Consider the following 17916-nt stretch of genomic DNA (forward strand, 5'->3'; position numbering starts at 1 on the left):
TTAGGCCTTTATGGTGAAGCGGTGTTCTTCTTTACCATGCAAAAAGGGTTGAGTTCTACATGATCCCATAACTAGATGAGCGCGGGATACGCGATCATCACAATGTAAGTTTGGTGGCGCCTCCTAACGAGCGTATTATACGTGTTCTATGTATAATACATAAACGACGTATTATGCGTAGAAAATTGTAGAAAACTATGTATAATACATATCAAAGATGGCGAACGCTATTTACTTGGGCGGGACCTAACTTGGTGAGCGGTGATGAATCCACGGGAGGGGGGAGAAATCCATGAATGAGGAGAGCCGTCATCTTACGATGTGATACTTGATTATGCGCACGAGCATTTTTGCCGACACACTGTATATGAAAATATAAACATGTGGGCGCTGCCATGTTTGTCGCGGGACATCAAAAATTGGCGGACCTCTCCCTCATTGCATCAACCCCGCAATGGCATGCCTAGTCCCGTGTTTCCTATGTCCATGTGACAAAGATATTATAAACGTAGATGCGGTACGGGACGTCGAAGTGGGGAATTATATATATAGGACATCACATTTTCTGCCCTATCGAGGTGCTGCCCTCATCGTACTACGCAGACAAATTCTTGTTTTCTCGCTCTTCGTAAAATATGACGGTAAACCAGTAGAAAGATTTGTTGAGGTTAGAAAAGTTTGACATGTATGTATCACTGAATTTTTTCAGATCTGAAGCTTGATCCAGGTTTTTGGTACATAGTCTTTTTTTTTAATCATAAAAAAAATTTCTGGAAAAATCATATTTTTAATTTCAAAAAAAAGTATTATAGGAAGACATTTCGAGATAAACGAGTGCTGAAAACATTTTTCTTTGACAAATATTTTTTTTTTAATTGAAATAATCAAGTATTTATACCAAAGAAACAACTTTTCTAATGTTTGAAGTGTGTGAACATTATTGTTTAAATTTAAAATAACAATAATTAAAACAAAATATATTTCTGGATAAGATATTTTGGTTGAAAATTTATATAGTCCTATAGTTCCTATAGTTGAAAGTTGTTTGCAGCAGATATTATAAACGTAGTATTACGTCCTACCTTTCGGATCCACCGAATAATATAAAGAATTATTCTTTGATTGGTGGATTCCTTTTCTAGACTTAAGGTTCGCTGCTGACTGGCGTTGATTTGAAAATCAACTACCGCGGATATTTGAATCTTTATATTAATCAAAGGCGATGAAATGAAGAATCTCACCAGTTAAATAGGCCATTTTAAATGAATAACTTTATTCATTAAACTTTACACATTAATCCATGGGACACACACACAACAGTTAATATAAACTTTTTAATTATTATTATTAACTACTAAACTCTATATCTAACTTCACTTAATGTTAGATATAAACTAGATTTGACGACTACACTAAGTTACGCGGAACTTATACATTTTAGAATCTACTTTCTAAATTATAATATTTAAGATATCGAGTGACGCGGGTTCAATGAATATCAACGATTCAAAGATATCTGACGTTCCTCCCCGAGTCACATATATTTATAACCTTGCATTTTTGGATTACGTGCAAGGGTAGCTTTAGAGTAGGGGAGTCAAGTGCAACCCCTTGACGTTGAGCCTGACCAATAGGAGCTCGCTAACGAATGCCGTAACGTATCAAGCTAACTACGTAGGCCCGGCGTACGTGACTTTTAATAAGGCTACATTTTCATGTATACTATTTTATCTTATTAGGTATATGAAGCAAATTATTTTATCCTAAAATTAAAGAAGAAGAGAGAGAGAATGTTGAAGAGTTTATACTAACATTCTAAATAAACTTGATAAGCAATTTCATAAAACAATTATTAATTTTTTATACGAATTTAAATTAACTCGTATCTCACGATAAAGAAAGTTTCTTCTTTATCGACTAAGATTATAAAATCAACGAGTTTAATCGACGGCAATACGCAAACCGTCACACGTAGATGCGGTGTGGGCTTAGTTGCCCGCCATAAATATAGACGGCGCGTTTGGCGAAAAAAGTCACTTCCCCTCTACACACCGCCTCCCGTAGATTTTACAGAAGTATGTGAAGTTACATCCTCTCGCGTGTAAAAATACCATACGTCGGTAAAATCACTTTCCTATGATTGAAAATTGCATCGAGATTTTTAATTTCACCAAAATTCTTTAATTTTACCCTGGCGGAAACTGTAAGGTTTTTGATTTATAATTAATTGAAAATTTAGAATAATTAATTAAATAATATATGAATACGAAAGCGTCTCTCGTCTTCATTGTTTATTGATGCCTTGATCCTTTAATTTTTGAGCATTTTTATTCTCAATACGAGGAAATTGACAGCTATGTTCAACTTTTTTGACAGCTTTCACACAAAAATACATCGAATTCGAGCTATTTCTATTTTGTCTTTTACATTTTCTGCGATTAGAACAGAACAAATTCGGTTATTCAAAACGTATATTTCATATTTTTGTTATAGAATATTTAAACATAAAAAAATACCCATTGAGTATTCTAATATTACGTCACGCTCGATCGGCAACATTAAAATCTGTAAGGCTTTACTAGAGCACTTAAATAGACGGGTATGTGCACCCGCCATTTTCGGTCCATGGAGTACAGGGAGTATGTATCAAACGTGTGCATTAAACGCTAGAATTGAAGCTCGACTGTGATAAAATTAGCTTTTTATATTAATGAATAATAGCTTGAATTTGTTTATAGACGTGCTAGGAAACGTGTGAATAAATATTTTTCTTTTGGGGTGTTCTGAAATGGGGTTTGGAAGCTGCCATTATGAAGGCCACATACAGCCTGCACAGGTGCTTATTGAACGTGAGTAAATAACTTATTTATTAAAGTTGGCATAGAAAAAGTATATTAGTCCTAGTAAAACTAATGTATTACAAATGATTTACAAAGTAGTACACTCATTCTGTCTAAATCATACAATGCACATGTTATATAGTCTAAAATGAGGTTATCTTTACCATCACATAAATTTGCAATTGCAACGTAAATACGTCAAATAACTTCTTCACATTAGTTTTACTGAGTCTAATATACTTTTTCTATGTTAATTTAAATAAATAAGTTATTTACTTAGGTTTAATAAGCACCTGTGTAGGCTGTATGTGGTCTTCACAATTATAGCTTCTACATCCCATTTCAGAACACTCCGAAAGAAAAATATTTATTCACACATTTCCTAGCACGTCTATAAAGAAATTCAAACTATTATTTATTAATATAAAAAGCTCATTTGATCACTGTCGAGCTTCAATTCTCGCTTTTAATGCACACGTTTTATAAATACTCGCTCTACTCCATGGACCGAAAATGGCGGGTGCACATACTCATCTTTATAGTGCCCTAGTTCAGCCCTCTGCTGTGCATCTAAAAACAAGATGGCGAACCCTTGGGGTCCTAAGTTGATTGTTTCCTAATTTCTCCAACTCGGCGCTAATTGCCCCATCACTACCTGTTTTTGCATTGAAAGCAATGAGACCAGATAATCTAAAGAAATTTTTTAGTAAAAGAAATGTTATTTTCGTGAAAAAAATTGAAATTAAAATAATGTTACTCATTTTATATTACAAACCAGTTTTTCAAGCGATTCATAGCAGTGATATAAGGAAAATATTAATTAAAACGCCATCCAATAAACTTGGTAAAGTGGAATATAAGATTTGAATTTGAATAAAAAGTTAGATATAATCGTTTTTATTTCTGAAAAATATAATAAATAATATTTATATTAACCAATTATAAAAATATTTTCGTGAAAAAAATGTTAATAGAACAAGTTTAAATTTACTATTTGAGAGTTTAGCGAGTACTTACACTTTTTAATATAATGAATATAATGTTATTGAAAATTAATTACTATTTAATTTGTGAACATGTAACATAAAAACAAGTAAAGGGGATACCAAATAATTCAGGCAATAAGTGAAATGTTTGAAAAACTGTAGATTATGTACCTAGATATTAAGGTTTAACTTTATACGAGGATTCAGAACTAAACTTCCGAGCCGAAGGCGAGGATGATAAATTTGCATCCAAATATACAACAACTTCACTGACGTGGTACATACGATAGTTTATCTGAAATGAGTAGAATAAGCTCCCTTTTTCTGTAAAATAGAGCATGATTGTACCTCGTACGCACGCGCGTGGGGGCGACGTTATTAGCCCAAAATCCACTTTGTAGTTAAAAGTAGTTTTAAAATGGATTCTTCTCACTCTTTTCTTTCATTTTTTTCACTTCTCACTCACTTCTTCCTCCTAGCTGTTACTTTACGTGTCGCTCATCGCGGTACAATAAAGTGCTATTTCACTGCCGCTCCACGGGCAGATAAGGAACGCTTATTCTGCCTATTTCAGATAAAGTTCATATAAATATATTTTATGAGATTTTTTCTGATTTTTCTGAAAACTTGGAAATTCAATTTTCTCAAAAAGGCCAGAGGTATTTTTGGTTCAAAATTATACTGCTTCGTTCAAAAGTAATATTTTTGTTTACAGATTAATTATTTTAGTTGAAAATTCATACCTATATCTGTAAATTCAACTGTTCTATTGAAAAATTCGCTTTTTTGCTTTGTAATTAATTTTTTTTACAGAAAATTTCACGATTACATTTTTTGTTGAAAATCTTTTGTTTTTTAGTTGAAAATTTACTTCTTTTGTTGCAAATCGTATACATTCTTGGAAGTTCAATTTTTTTAATCAGAAAATTTCACTCTCCATTTTTGGTTGAAAATTAATTTTTTTGTAGTTGAAAATCTACCAATTTGGTTGAAAATTCGTTTTATTTTAGTATAAAATTTACCTTTGTCAGGTACAAACCTAAATAATTAGTTTGGAATTGATGTATTCCATTGAAAATTTGCCTTCCTAGTAGAAACTTAATCTTCTTGTTTGAAAACTAATAATTTTAGTTGAAAATTGAACTATTTCATTTTTTGGTTACAAATTAATCGTTATTAGTTGAAAACTCTACTATTTGGCGAAAAGAATAGATAATGTGATTAAAACACGTACTTTGCATTTTTTCCCAGTAGAAAATAATATTATGTTTATAAAATACAGAACTACACAAGAAAAAATAACCAGTAATTAAAATATTAACTTTTTTCTCTTCAAACTGAGTGACAGACTCTTTTACTTTATTTTACAAATGAGTTATAAACTTTTATTAATCATTTGTATAAGAAAAGCTAATTTTAATGCTTTAAAATTAAAAAAAAGAAGCATTTCAATTTCATTTTAAAATACAGAATTACATCAGTATTCCCCGATTTTGAATCTGGTTGAGATTCGTAATAAAAAATAATTTTCTTTTTCTTCGTATCAGTTTTCCATGGGTATTTTACCTGTTTTCTACGTAAAATACTTCACTCATGCATTTTACGTCAAAAACCTCCAGTTGCGCGTAACTTCACATTCCTGATAATACCTACGTTCCCAACCCTGTTCAGAAAACGAATCCAGCCCAGCGTTCAGGGTAGGGTGATCAGTTTTCAGGTTTAGAGTGTTTAGTATAGTGAAAGGGGTTTGTTTATTTGTTTATCAGTATGGCCTCACATTGTTCTATTTGCAAAATAAATTTTACCAAATATTACAATTTAAGAAAGCATGTTAAAAGGTTACACGCTGGTGAGTAGAGTAATTCATTTATTTATATAATTATATAGTAATTTGTATAATCTAAAAACTTACGAATACAAGCAGGTTATGTATCCCAGTGTTTGAGAGTAAACAAGTCAAAAGTTAAATGTTCATGCACTTAACCGTAGAGGGGGGGAGGGGTCGATATGACCCGGTGCTTTAAAAAAAATCAAAAACGTGTTCCTAAAAATCTAAAAAAATTCATGGTTCTTGTTTGAACCTTCTACTTAACGGTACAATTTTGCTATGTGTGTTTTTTTAAATTATGGTTGATATAATTAACAATAAACAAATAAACTCATAGAAAAAAAGTTTTTTTTTTCAAAAATTCATAATTAAGAGATAAATGAACGAAATTGAACGGTTCAAAAACGAAATTAAAGGAGAAGAGTGTGTCTTTCAAAGAAAAAATGTTGCAAGAATTTTTAACGAAATTGAAACCCTTAATTTTCAACATGAACTCTTGCATTATTTTAAGTATGAATGTAGGAGGTTTTGATAGAAATATACACATTGTTCTATGCAAAACCATTCATTTAGTAACAAAACATTATTTTTTTTATCTTAATATGTACACAGAAGACCATGATTTTTTTATTCAAATAATATAAAGTGAAATCGTATGGTAAAAGCACATGTATCGTACGTGCTCCTATTATCGTTCTAACTTGATTGTAATGTAATAAATAATGAATTTTTATACTTTGTCTTGTAAGGAGTAATAAGTGCATTCACCTTACTCTCGCTGGTACAGAAAAAAAAGAAAAATAGTAAATTTACCTCAAGTGTCATCTGTTGAAATACATACGTAAACCGTAGGGGGAGGTCAAATCGACCCAAACTGCACTTTGACTGCACCCTATAGCTGACTGAAAAATAAAAGTGACTCGAAACTATGCGTGAGGCTTGTATCCTAGAGTACAATTTTTTATATGGGGGTAAGAACCCATGTTCTTGCTTGGTTCGCAAATGGCAGCGATTTTAAATTTTGGCGGGAGTCAAATCGACCACGCTAGTTATAAAAATTTGTAATGTTTATTTAATGTTCTTAGAGCAACTTGATGAATTAGCACCTCGGAAGGCTGCAAATGTCACAGATACGTGCAATTCCTGCAACAAAACCTTTACAAGGCACTGCAGTTGGGTGTCTCACGTCAGAAAATTTCATCCTGGTAAGTAATATTTTTTCAGTAGTATTAATAATTTAGTAAATATTTATAATCTTCAAGTTATGACCAGACGAATGAAACGTATAATATGCATTGGAAAAATCTCTATCCCTTCCACACACAACTCCTTTCCCCTACCGAGTGAGTCACGCCTATCCCGAAAGGGAAATGGCTTAATGGTGTAATAATAATAATAATGTAGATAAAAATTGACGAATTCGTCAAAAAATTCTCTGTGAAGAGGCATCAAAGCGATGAAAACCTATATCTACGCTTTTCCATAATATATGTTTTTTATGACACATGTATGATTTCAGCCCCTTTCGACGCTTATGAAGCGACGCTAAAAATCTGCTTTTGACTCCCTAGGGAGGAAAAAGTGACTTCAAAGATGAATAATGAAAATTATATATCTACACGAAGAAAAATAGATATTGATAAGCAGATATTAAAAACTTTGATATTTAACCATAATATATAGATATTACGGCATACTATCTAATATCTTCTAATCAACATACAAAATATTAAAGGGCAATATCTGTTTATATAGAAAGTATAAAATATGTGATATTAACAGTTAATATCTAAGATATTAAAAAAAGCTAAATTTTATCGGAGCAAGGTCGCTGACGTGTGGCGTGGCGACAAAAGATTTTGTCTGTATCTTGAGCTTTCATCGTGTGTATTGTGGTTTTTCGGATATCTATTGCACTATAAGTTTTGGTGGAAAATGCATTAAATGTTTTTGGATATGTTATAATTTTCTCAAGAAAATGAGGAATCAGCTACAGGCATCTTTCATATTAGCCTTGAACAGTGTGTTATCTGTTTAACACAAAAATCGCATAATTATGCAAAAAGCCGAATGCTTGAGGATTCGGATTTTCAAAACAGAGGACTACGATATTAACATTCTTTTGCGTTTTACAGAAAATGGCATGCTTTGCAAGTTATTTTGTTCACAATTAAAAAATATTTCTTGAATATCTTAGATTCTGCCCTTTAACATCTTGGATATTGTCAGTTAAAATCTTCTTTTTAATATCTACGGATGCTCTACTTCAGTATCTAGATTTCTGTCCCATAGTTAAATCGCTAAGATATTACCTATTAATGTCTAGATAGTCTGTGCTAACATCTATTTTTCTCCGTGTATGCGCTTGCATTTTACGATAATCAGCTCGCTTATCCTAAGGACTGTGAGGAAATTTTGGTAGCAGATAATAGAATTTCGCGGTAATTAATGGAAAGTTACCATATATAATTGGTCAAAATTGCCGGAAATTCATAGAAATGTATCAATTGAATTTTGGGTCTTTTATCTTCAGTTTCTATAAATTATCTATAATATTACCATAAATTACCAAAAAATTTAATAGATTTCCGGAAATGTATAAAAATGTTAAATATTGAATTTTGGATAATTTATTGTAAGTTACCATATTCACCTCTAAAATTACCATAATTAACCAGAAATTTATCAATATTTTTAATTTGAATTTTGGCAATTTATGATAAATCACCATAAATTACCTATAATATGACTATAAAATGACATAAAATTGCATAAATTTCCAGGAATTTATAAAAATGTTACGAACTGAATTTTGTGTAGTTTATGGTAGGTTACCATATTTATCTTTAAAATTACAATAAACTACCAAAAAAATTCCGGAAATTTATAAAAATGTTTAAAATTGAATTTTGGGTTAATTATGTTAATTTACCATGGTTACCTGTAAAATGACCATAAATTACCAACAAATTTCTGGCAATTTATAAAAATGTTTTAAATTGAATTTTGGACAATTCATGGTGAGGTACCATAAATGAATTGTGATATTACCATAAATTACTAAAAAATTTCATAAATTTTCGGAAATTGATAAAAATGTTTAAAATTGAATTTTGGGCAATTTATGTTAAGTTACCATATTCATCTCTAAAATGACCATAAATAACTTGAAATTTATCAACATACCTCATTTGAATTTTGGGCAATTTGTTGTAAATTAACTCTAACATTAACATAAATTACTATCAAATTTCTGGAAATGTATACAAATTTAAAAAATGGAATTTTGGATAATTTATTGTAAGTCACCATATTTACCTCTAAAATTACCATAAATAACCGGAAATTTATCAACCTTTTTAATTTGAATTTTGGGCAGTTTATGGTAAATTGCCATAAATGACCTGTAATATGAGCATAAATTACCAACAAATTTAATATATTTCCAGGAATTTATAAAAAATTTTCACATTGAATTTTGTATAATTTATGGTAGGTTACCATATTTACCTGTAAAATTGCAATAAATTTAAAAAATTTTCCGTAAATTCATAAAAATGTTTAAGGCCATGTGACGAGAGGGTCACGTGACCCAACCTGGTCTTCAATTTTTCTTTCCCAACTTACGTCCACACGGAATGAGATATCGTGTTAAAAATTTGGCACGATAAATAGAAAGCATACACGAATGCGTGTCTGTTCCTAAATAATTAGAATAGTGAAAAAAAAATTGTTAATGACTATTTTGGAGAAATACCGACTGTGCTGTCGTAAAACTCTGCAAGCAATTTGCAATGTTGTCAATGGACTAAGTATGAGGTTTATCTTTATCAAAATGTGGCAAAACAAAAAAAATCGCTCACGAAAATTATACACGAATAATGCAAAAACTAATGTTTAGGTAAAACAGATTGCATGATTACGGTCAGAGAAAGTTAAAAGTCAAACTTCTGCTGTAAAACCTAAATGTGTCCGTCGATAATCATTATTTGCATAAATAAACGCTTTTCTTTCTCCAACTCTTTGCAAGGCTACAAACGATCCTTTAATATTTATTAACATTTCTCGAAAAAAATTTCCGCATTATTTAAACTTTTATTTTCCAATATGGGTGAAAAAATATTGATCTTAAGGCTGACTTGATCAGCTGTTATACTCATCACGTGGCCTTAAAATTGAATTTTGGGTAATTTATGTTAGGTTACCATCTTTACCTGTAAAATTACCATAAATAACCAAAAAAATTCCTGGAAATTTATAAAAACGTTTTAAATTGAATTTTTGGCAATTTGGGATAAGTTACCATTATATACTTGCAATATTACCATAAATGATCAAAAAATGTAATAAATTTTCGGGAATTGACAAACATGTTTAAAATTGAATGTTGGGCAATTTATGGTAAATTATCATAAATTACCAAAAATTGCATAAATTTCCAGGATTTATCTTTAAAATTACAATAAATTACAAAAAAAATTCCGGAAATTGATAAAAATGTTTAAAATTGAATTTTGGGTTAATTATGTTACGGTACCATATTTACCTGTTAAATTACCATAAATTACGAACAAATTTCTGAAAATTTATTAAATTGTTTTGAATTGAATTTTGGGCAATTCATGGTAAGTTATCTTAAATTACTTGTAATATTACCACAAATTACCAAAAAATTTCATAAATTTTGGGAAATTGATAAAAATGTTAAAAATTGAATTTTGGGGCAATTTATCGGAAGTTAACATAAATTACCCTTAAAATTACCGTAAATCATGCTTCCTTTATTCGAAATCGAATATGGGTTGAAATTATGGCTGCATTTTGTAAAATGTCGTTTATAGCGATACAGTGAACTACAGCGTACGCTTAAAGTAACCGCATAATATCCCTTCCGTATCATGCATCAAAAACAAAAAAAACAGCAAGATGAATTTTTAATATATTGCAATTCGGAATCTACGTTAAATTTTCCGTTAGAAGGTCACGGAATAATTGCAATAGTTTTTTTTGCAGCGTTGAAAAATAAATACAATACCTATCATTAACATAGGCTGAAGCGACTATGGATGTGCTTGAAGTCGCCTTCAACAGAAGTTATGACATTTAAAAATTTTTTAACGCTGCAAAAAAACTATTGTTATTACTCCGTGACATTCTAATGGCAACTTTAACTTAGAATCCGAATTGAAACAAGTTAAATACCCATCTTTATTTAGCGAGGTTATGCTGGAAGCTGGTGTCATTTTTGGATGGCAGTTGCTTCCAGTGGGACACTGCGGTGGTTGTTTTACCCTTTTTTTAATTATATATATAGTTTATATCATTGATATTTTAATTAGAATACAATATTGCAAATCAATTTGATGATCTCATTGCTTGGCTTTTGTAACTTATAATCTACTAGTGAGTTTATATTATTGCAGGTGAAATTTATAACATATTGAAAACTAAGACATATAATACATGTGATGTATGCAATAAGCGCTTTACGCACTTACGAAACCTTAAAAGTCATTTAAAAACTCATGGAAGAGTTGAAAGCAACAAAAAAATTATTTGCAGTATATGTAAAGATAATTTTTCACGTAAAAGTGAATTGTATTATCATTTAAAGGAAAAACACGATGTCATCGTCACTTTCGAGGATTTAGTATTTAATGATGCCAATGAATTTTTACAATGGAAATTAAAAATTGAAACTGAAACTCAGTCGAAATTTACTAATATCCGTGGATCTAAATCAATAAATAATTGGATGAAAACTATCTATAGATGTCATCGCTCTGGTTTTTATGCGCCTAAGGGAGAAGGTATGTACTGAATATTAGAACATAAAACTAATTGAGATCGACGTTCAATAGTATATTATGAAATTTTCGATTTGATATACAATAAAAACAAATTTTTCGGAAATTTATGGTAATTTTGGGAAAATTTACCGTTAAATTACCAAAAATCATCCATAAATTTTCCTTGAATTGTAAATTATCGAAAATTTCAAAAAATTTAAGGATCCATAGCTCTTGTGAAGCAATCCAAAAGTTTCTGGAAATGTATGGAATGTTCCTAAAGGCGGTTGGGCTTATTTCATCTATCAATAATAATCCAGAAATTTGGGAAATTTTCGTTAATTTATCAGTCATTCATGATAACTTATCATTCTGAGTTTGTCCAATCACTATACTCAAAATCAGTCTCTCAAATGTCGAATAATTGAAATGAGGTTATGATTACGGCATTGCTGGAAAGTAATTCTGAATCGAAATACGGAAGCGCAACAGCTAGAGAAAGTTTTCTGGCTTGAGCTGCGCACGCGCAGCAACTAGGTAAAGGAATCATGCTTAAAGAGCGCAAGTGCAGCAAATTGTGCATTTGTTACAAAAAAATAATAACGATAGCAATTTTTATTTGTATGTTATAGGTAAAAGGCATCTGAAAACTATAGGGAGCAAGAAAATTAATGGAATGTGTCCTGCAGAGATGACTGTCATGGTACTGGAAGACGGTACATATCAAGTTAAATTTATCATGACTCATGTAGGGCACAGTGCCGATCTAAGGCATTTGCAGATTTCAGAGTCGGAAAAAAAGAGGCTTGCAGAAAAAATAGTTGCAAAGGTTCCATTTTCGGAAATTCTCAACGAAGCTAAACGTTCGTCAGGTGCAAGTAAACTCGAGCGGACTCATCTTTTAACAAGAAAAGATTTGCACAATATTAAGCAATCCTTCAAGTTAAAGAGTGAATTCGTTCGACATGCAAACGACGCGATAAGCGTCGAGGTATGTGTAAAACAAATGGAGGATACTGAGGAGAGTAATAATTCGATCCATACTGAAATTAACAGTGTATCTAAGAATCAAGATAAAAGTAAATATATATTTTATTTTATATCCTCTTATCTGTTTAATTTCATAAATGTCCACGCCTGTCACTGTTTCATTCATTTCTTAATTTAGGTGGGAATATTTTGGTCATCGATGATTCTTCAGGGTTAAAGGCGGAGGAAGAATCCATACTTCTTGGAGTTTTGTCGAAAAAGAAAAATGTAAAATCGTTGAACGATGAGAAAGAAAAAGTAATGTTTGACCTGTTTCAACTTGTGGATGAAATCCAAACTATTGAACAATTGGAAGTGTTGAAGAAGTTTATGGCTTCAGTTCGACCAACATTAGCAGCTCTTGAGAGCTTGAAAGAGACGAATGTGAATCCTACCACCTTTTTCGTTCCCTGAAACAAGAAAAAGTATGAGCAGCGAAAACTGTATAGAGCTAAAAGGACAAGCGTCAAGAAGGACAAAATATAAAATGTTCTACGTCTCATGCCCAAGAGACTAACAATATTACAATTAATTTTTAAAAACGCATTAAAATTGATTATATGTGATATTGTGCAATTTGTATTTATTTAAAGTATGAAGCGTTAACAAATTAATGAAATATTGCCCAATCCAGTTGCACAAAATAAAAGAGCTAATTACAACTAATTGGAAATAGATTCAAGTATTTATTTCTGTAGCCCTTCCTGGCGGTCCGAAGGAACCGAATGGAGCCACTACAAAGTACCCGTAAAGACCCCATTCGATTCCTTTTTAAAAAACTAAAAAAAAACAGCCAAATCAACTTTTAAATGGTTAAAATTCGGATTCTACGTTAAAATTTGCATTAGAAACTCACGGATTAATAGCAATACTTTTTCTTTTAGAATTAATAAGCGTTCAGTGGGTAACTTTAAGAATTTTGTCTGGATGCTAGCGCCACCCTGTGGAAACCTCAGACAACAACGCTGCGATGCAAGTGAGAGAATTTTATTTTAAAACTTCGCGCGCAAAATAATACTTGAGCTATTATGGATGCGCTTGAAGTCACCTTTAGCAGAAGTTAATGACATTTTTTGAAATTTTTAACGCTGAAAAAAAAGTATTGCGATTAATCCGTGAGTTTCTAATCGAAAATTTAACGTAGAATCAGAATTTCAACAGTTTAAAAGTTGATCTTGCTGCTTTTTGAGTTTTTTTAAAAAGGAACCGAATGGGGTCTTAACGGGTACTTTGCAGAGGCTCCTTTCGGTTCCTTCGGTCCGCCAGCGCTTTTGAGAATTGAGGCCGCGGTCAACACTTAAAGTGATGACGTGCAGTGTTTTGTTGAAAAAAGTCTTTTTTTGTGGACATTGCTATCTTCGAATAACTTAATCAAGTGAGCAACCTAGTATCTGGACCGATTATTCAAGACAAAGCTCTCATTTTAAACGAGATGCTCAGCGACTCGCAAATGTTTAAAGTACGTAAGCAGGTAAAACATTTATTTAACGCGTTTAAATCAGGTTTCTTCCTCATTTCCTTTAAATATTCAGTTGACCCTTGTCTCCGTGTTTGAAAAAATATTGTTTACTATGCATTCAAATCCACCGTAAACGGTTTACACGCCCCTGATTGTTTAAATCCGGAACTGGCTATAATGAGTTAGTTCCCACCCACCGTCAGCCCCAAAATCGACGCTATAGAAGCACAGAAAAAACAGAAGATAAACTTTACATCGATTTCCGACGAAAGATGCTCTGCAACAAAAATTAACTTCATAGGATAAATTTTACACAAATATTGGTTAAAATATCTTTTATTTTTCCATGACAAACACATGGTTTTTGAAAGACGCGAAGTTGGCTAAACAAAACTTTATCGCTCTAAAAAATTTCCGGCAACAAATTTTATTCTTAGTTTTTTCTGTGAGAGTTTCAATGTAGTAGCAAATTTCCAACCTAAACAGATGAATTCAAAACAAAAATGTAATAGTCGATATTTTAGTAGAAAGAAAGATTTTTGAGTAAATAAAGACGAAATTTTAAGCAAGAAGATTAATTTTCTACTCTAAAAGACAAATTCTTAACAAACTAAATACATTTTGAACCAAATAGTTAAATTTTTTAATTTAAAAAAATATTTTCGCTCAAAAAATGAATAATTTTATTTTTAATAAAAAAGAAATAAAAACGAATGTTGTGCCAAACTGTTGAATTTTCAAGACAAAAAGACGAATTTTCTATACAAAGGAATTGAATTTTCTACCCAAAAATCTAAAATTTCAACAAATGTTCATTATTAAACAAGCATAAATTTTAAGTAGAAAAAATTACAGTGAAACCTTCAGATAGCGATCCCCACTACCGCCAGTCCGAAAACCATCACAATAGAAGGATTTCACCGTAAAAGCAGTTATATGAAATTTAAGTAAATGTTTATCTTCAACCAGAAAAATTTTCAGGTGAAAAAAATTAATTTCACCCAAAAAGAATGAAGCGTCAAAACAGTAGTTCCACGGAAAAACCAAACGTGGCCTGCAGAAAGACTGCAAGAGTGAAAGATGTAGAGAATGGTCCGCCTCTTTCACTCTTATGGACTCTCTGCCAGCAGGTCGCATGTCACTTCCGGCAAGGCAGTGGTATAAAAAAGCCATAATATGGCAACTAAGGGTGTGGTTCCATATACCTTTTTATCTTGAAGGTGCTTATAATGCTTACTTATAACAATCCGGCTGTGGACAAAAAGTGCTGTTCATCTTTCTCACTCTCATGGGACAAAAACTAAACTCGCCTGCAGCCGGAAAGGTACACGGAGAAAATTTAGGTAAAACCGTCGCGCTAGTTGTAAGAGTCAGTGAACTTGAGTTGGGTGTGGTGGCTGTTCCAGATTCAGGGCACTGATCACCCCGAACTTATGCAGATCAGCCGTTTCGAAATGTGGGTGCTATATTTTCTTAAGCTGCGCATGCGCGGAACTGTGCCGCAAGCGCCGCGTGTGCAGAACGGCTCAGCTATACTGTTGATCAAACAGTTCGGCTTGTTCGGGGTAATGGTTTTCGCGAATCAGTAAGGCCGTTCTATTAAACAGAACTGTGTGGTTGATGCGACAATTGTACGTGTTGGGTGAGCGGCTCCACCAAACTTCTCTCCGTGTATGTAGCACTTTTACATACCTTTCTGGCTGCGGGCAAGTTTGGTTTTCTCCCATAAGAGTGAAAAAGATGAAGAGCACTTTTTGTCCAAATTTTTGCCGTCTATCTCTCACTATTATTGAAAAAACTAAACTTGCCCACAACCAAAGTAGGACGCAAGCACCATGAATATCGAAAAACTTCATTGGTGGGGAATTTAATATGGATATGCTCCAATATGCTCTACCTTTCTAGTAACTTTGACATGCATATGAACGTAATTAGAAAAGAATCCTTTTCTCTTTATCGTCAGCTAACTTCACACTGTTGAGTTAATATCTTCGTAAAACTGAATTTTTCTGTATAAAAAGGGTATTCGTAAATTAGTTTTTATTTGTTAATTACAACATGAAATAATAAAATGACAATAATGATTATTTATTACGAAGATATAATACAGGTAAAATTTCGTCCCATGCATTTGGTACATTGTTTGCCCCTTCAGAACTTAATGAAGTGAAGTTAGCTGGCGGTTGAAGTCAAAATAACTAATTTTTCTTCTATGTAACAATTTTAAAAAAATACGCGCGATCAACAGCCAATGACGCTACCGGTTCAACGCTTGCGCACTGCACTCTCATCGAGCATGAAGGATTTCCTTTCAATTTCGGCCATTTACAAACATGTGTCTGTAGGCTATGTTTTTGACCGATTAATAATAAACGTTGTCAACCTAGAATACACAATAATAGAAATAATAAAACATTGACTTACCATGGAAAAGAAGGGAATCCAAGTGAGAATAACGGGCGACGATAAGGTGATTTTTTAATCAAAGATAATATATAATACTGTTTTGTAATGTTTGTACGATTTATACGTAGTTTTAAGTTATTACTATATCATGTGCGCGAGTCCGTCAACTTAAGAACATCATTTTACCGAAGTTTCTTGAGAACATTCAAAAATTTTTTGAATATTTTAAATGTTTCGAAAAACGATCTAGAAAATTTGTTTAGCTTAAAAGAATTTTACCAAATTTGACGAAAAATCTTACTCAGTTCAAAACCCATATTTTAAACTTTTAAAAGGTTGGGAGAAATTTAAAAATATTTTATAAATTTTTTAAAAACTACAAAGTTTAAAATATTTTTGATCTCTTCAAAACTTCTTAAATTTCTAAATATCTTCTAAACTGACTTCAATTCTTCCTAAAATTATGAAAAATATTTTTAAAATTGTCTTAAAATCTGTCAGTTTTTTTTCGAAATTTTTAACAATCTTTTGAAATGTTTCAAGCCATTGTTACTTTTTGTTTCGAAATTAATTTTTTACAATTGTCTTGAGAATTTTTTAAAATTTTCTTCCAACCTTTAAAAATGTTTAAAAAGCTTATTTTTTCAAAATATTAAAAAACTTTAAAATATTTTTAATTTTTTTTAGGATCTAAATTATTTTTTAATCTTCTTAAAACCTCTTAATGTCTGGGAACTTTTCTATAGCTGGAAAAATATTTATGCATTTTTTTCAAGTCAGGAAATATTTTTGATCTTCCATTTGGGAAATTAGCGTATTTAACTATTTTGTGTTAAATACGTTGTTTTTTGTTTAAAATTAATTTTTTAACTGATAATTTAATTATTCTATTTTCGGCTGGAAATTGATCATTCTGGTTGAAAATTCATGAACAGTGTTGAAAATTTGTTCTGCTTGTTTGAAAATTCAATTTTTTGTAAATTCATCACTTTAGTTGTACTTTTTTTGTGTGCAAAAATGATTTTTTTTCAACTGAAAAATCAATTGTTTCAAAATTGATCATTTTTAGTAGAAAATTCAACTATTTCGTTGAAAAATCGCCTTTTTTTGGTAGATAATTAATCTTCTTTTTTGAAAACTCATCACTTTGGTCAAAGACTTTTGTTGATAGAAAATTATAGTAAAATAAAGTGCTTGAAAGTAAACTGTTTGGTTACGAATTCATCTTTTTAGTTGAAAATTCCTCCTTTAGTTGTAAAGTTATTTTTTTGTGTGAAAATTAATTTTTTTCAACTTAATATTCAACTGTTTCAAAGTTGAACATTTTCAGTGAAAAATGCAACCATTTCATTGAAAAATCATATTTTTTGTTAGGTAGCTTTTTGGTTTTAAGATCATTTGCTCCAGTTGAAGATTTATCATTTGAGTTAAAAATTCATCACTTTGATTAACATTTTTTTTTGTAGGAAATCATTTTTTTTTTACTAAAAATTTAATTTATTTTTTTTTGAAAACTGGTATTTTTTGTTCAAAATTGAACTAAGTGGTGGAAAATTGATCTTTTCTTAGTAGGAACGTC

The 17916-nt window shown here is 31.2% G+C and overlaps 3 protein-coding genes across 4 annotated transcripts in view; all 3 read left to right on the forward strand.

Moving 5' to 3' along the window:
- The window catches only part of LOC117170744 (CDGSH iron-sulfur domain-containing protein 2 homolog), a 7671-nt gene extending 2202 nt beyond the window's left edge, over positions 1-5469 (forward strand). The window contains exon 3 of the mRNA XM_033357775.1: positions 5374-5469. Within this exon, the coding sequence (XP_033213666.1) occupies positions 5374-5469 (96 nt within the window). The remainder of the gene's footprint in view (positions 1-5373) is intronic.
- A 93-nt stretch (positions 5470-5562) lies between these two features.
- LOC117171655 (RE1-silencing transcription factor A-like) lies at positions 5563-13077 on the forward strand. 2 transcript variants are annotated; one of them, XM_033359159.1, is made up of 5 exons: positions 5563-5675; positions 6740-6859; positions 11269-11464; positions 12076-12522; positions 12612-13077. In XM_033359159.1, exons 2-5 carry the CDS (start codon positions 6776-6778, stop codon positions 12884-12886), a joined length of 1002 nt encoding a protein of 333 aa, XP_033215050.1. In that variant the 5' UTR covers positions 5563-5675; positions 6740-6775; the 3' UTR covers positions 12887-13077. The 2 variants fall into 2 exon arrangements, with proteins under 2 accessions (XP_033215050.1, XP_033215049.1); XM_033359158.1 differs by having other exon boundaries at positions 5569-5675; positions 11078-11464.
- A 3199-nt stretch (positions 13078-16276) lies between these two features.
- Positions 16277-17916, forward strand: part of LOC117171510 (SET and MYND domain-containing protein 5) — a 36553-nt gene continuing 34913 nt past the window's right edge. The window contains exon 1 of the mRNA XM_033358881.1: positions 16277-16401. Within this exon, the coding sequence (XP_033214772.1) occupies positions 16357-16401 (45 nt within the window). The 5' untranslated portion in view covers positions 16277-16356. The remainder of the gene's footprint in view (positions 16402-17916) is intronic.

This window comes from Belonocnema kinseyi, chromosome 4 (genome assembly GCF_010883055.1).
Source record: "Belonocnema kinseyi isolate 2016_QV_RU_SX_M_011 chromosome 4, B_treatae_v1, whole genome shotgun sequence".
Classification (NCBI taxonomy): Eukaryota; Metazoa; Arthropoda; class Insecta; order Hymenoptera; family Cynipidae; genus Belonocnema; species Belonocnema kinseyi.

Excerpts from the sequence above, each read along its gene's own strand:
- LOC117171655 (XM_033359158.1), top strand. The coding sequence starts at position 5,594 with ATGGCCTCACATTGTTCTATTTGCAAAATAAATTTTACCAAATATTAC. Across the intron at positions 6,860-11,077 it reads CGTCAGAAAATTTCATCCTG|GTGAAATTTATAACATATTG; the intron begins GTAAGTAATATT and ends ATATTATTGCAG. Across the intron at positions 12,523-12,611 it reads ATCTAAGAATCAAGATAAAA|GTGGGAATATTTTGGTCATC; the intron begins GTAAATATATAT and ends TTCTTAATTTAG.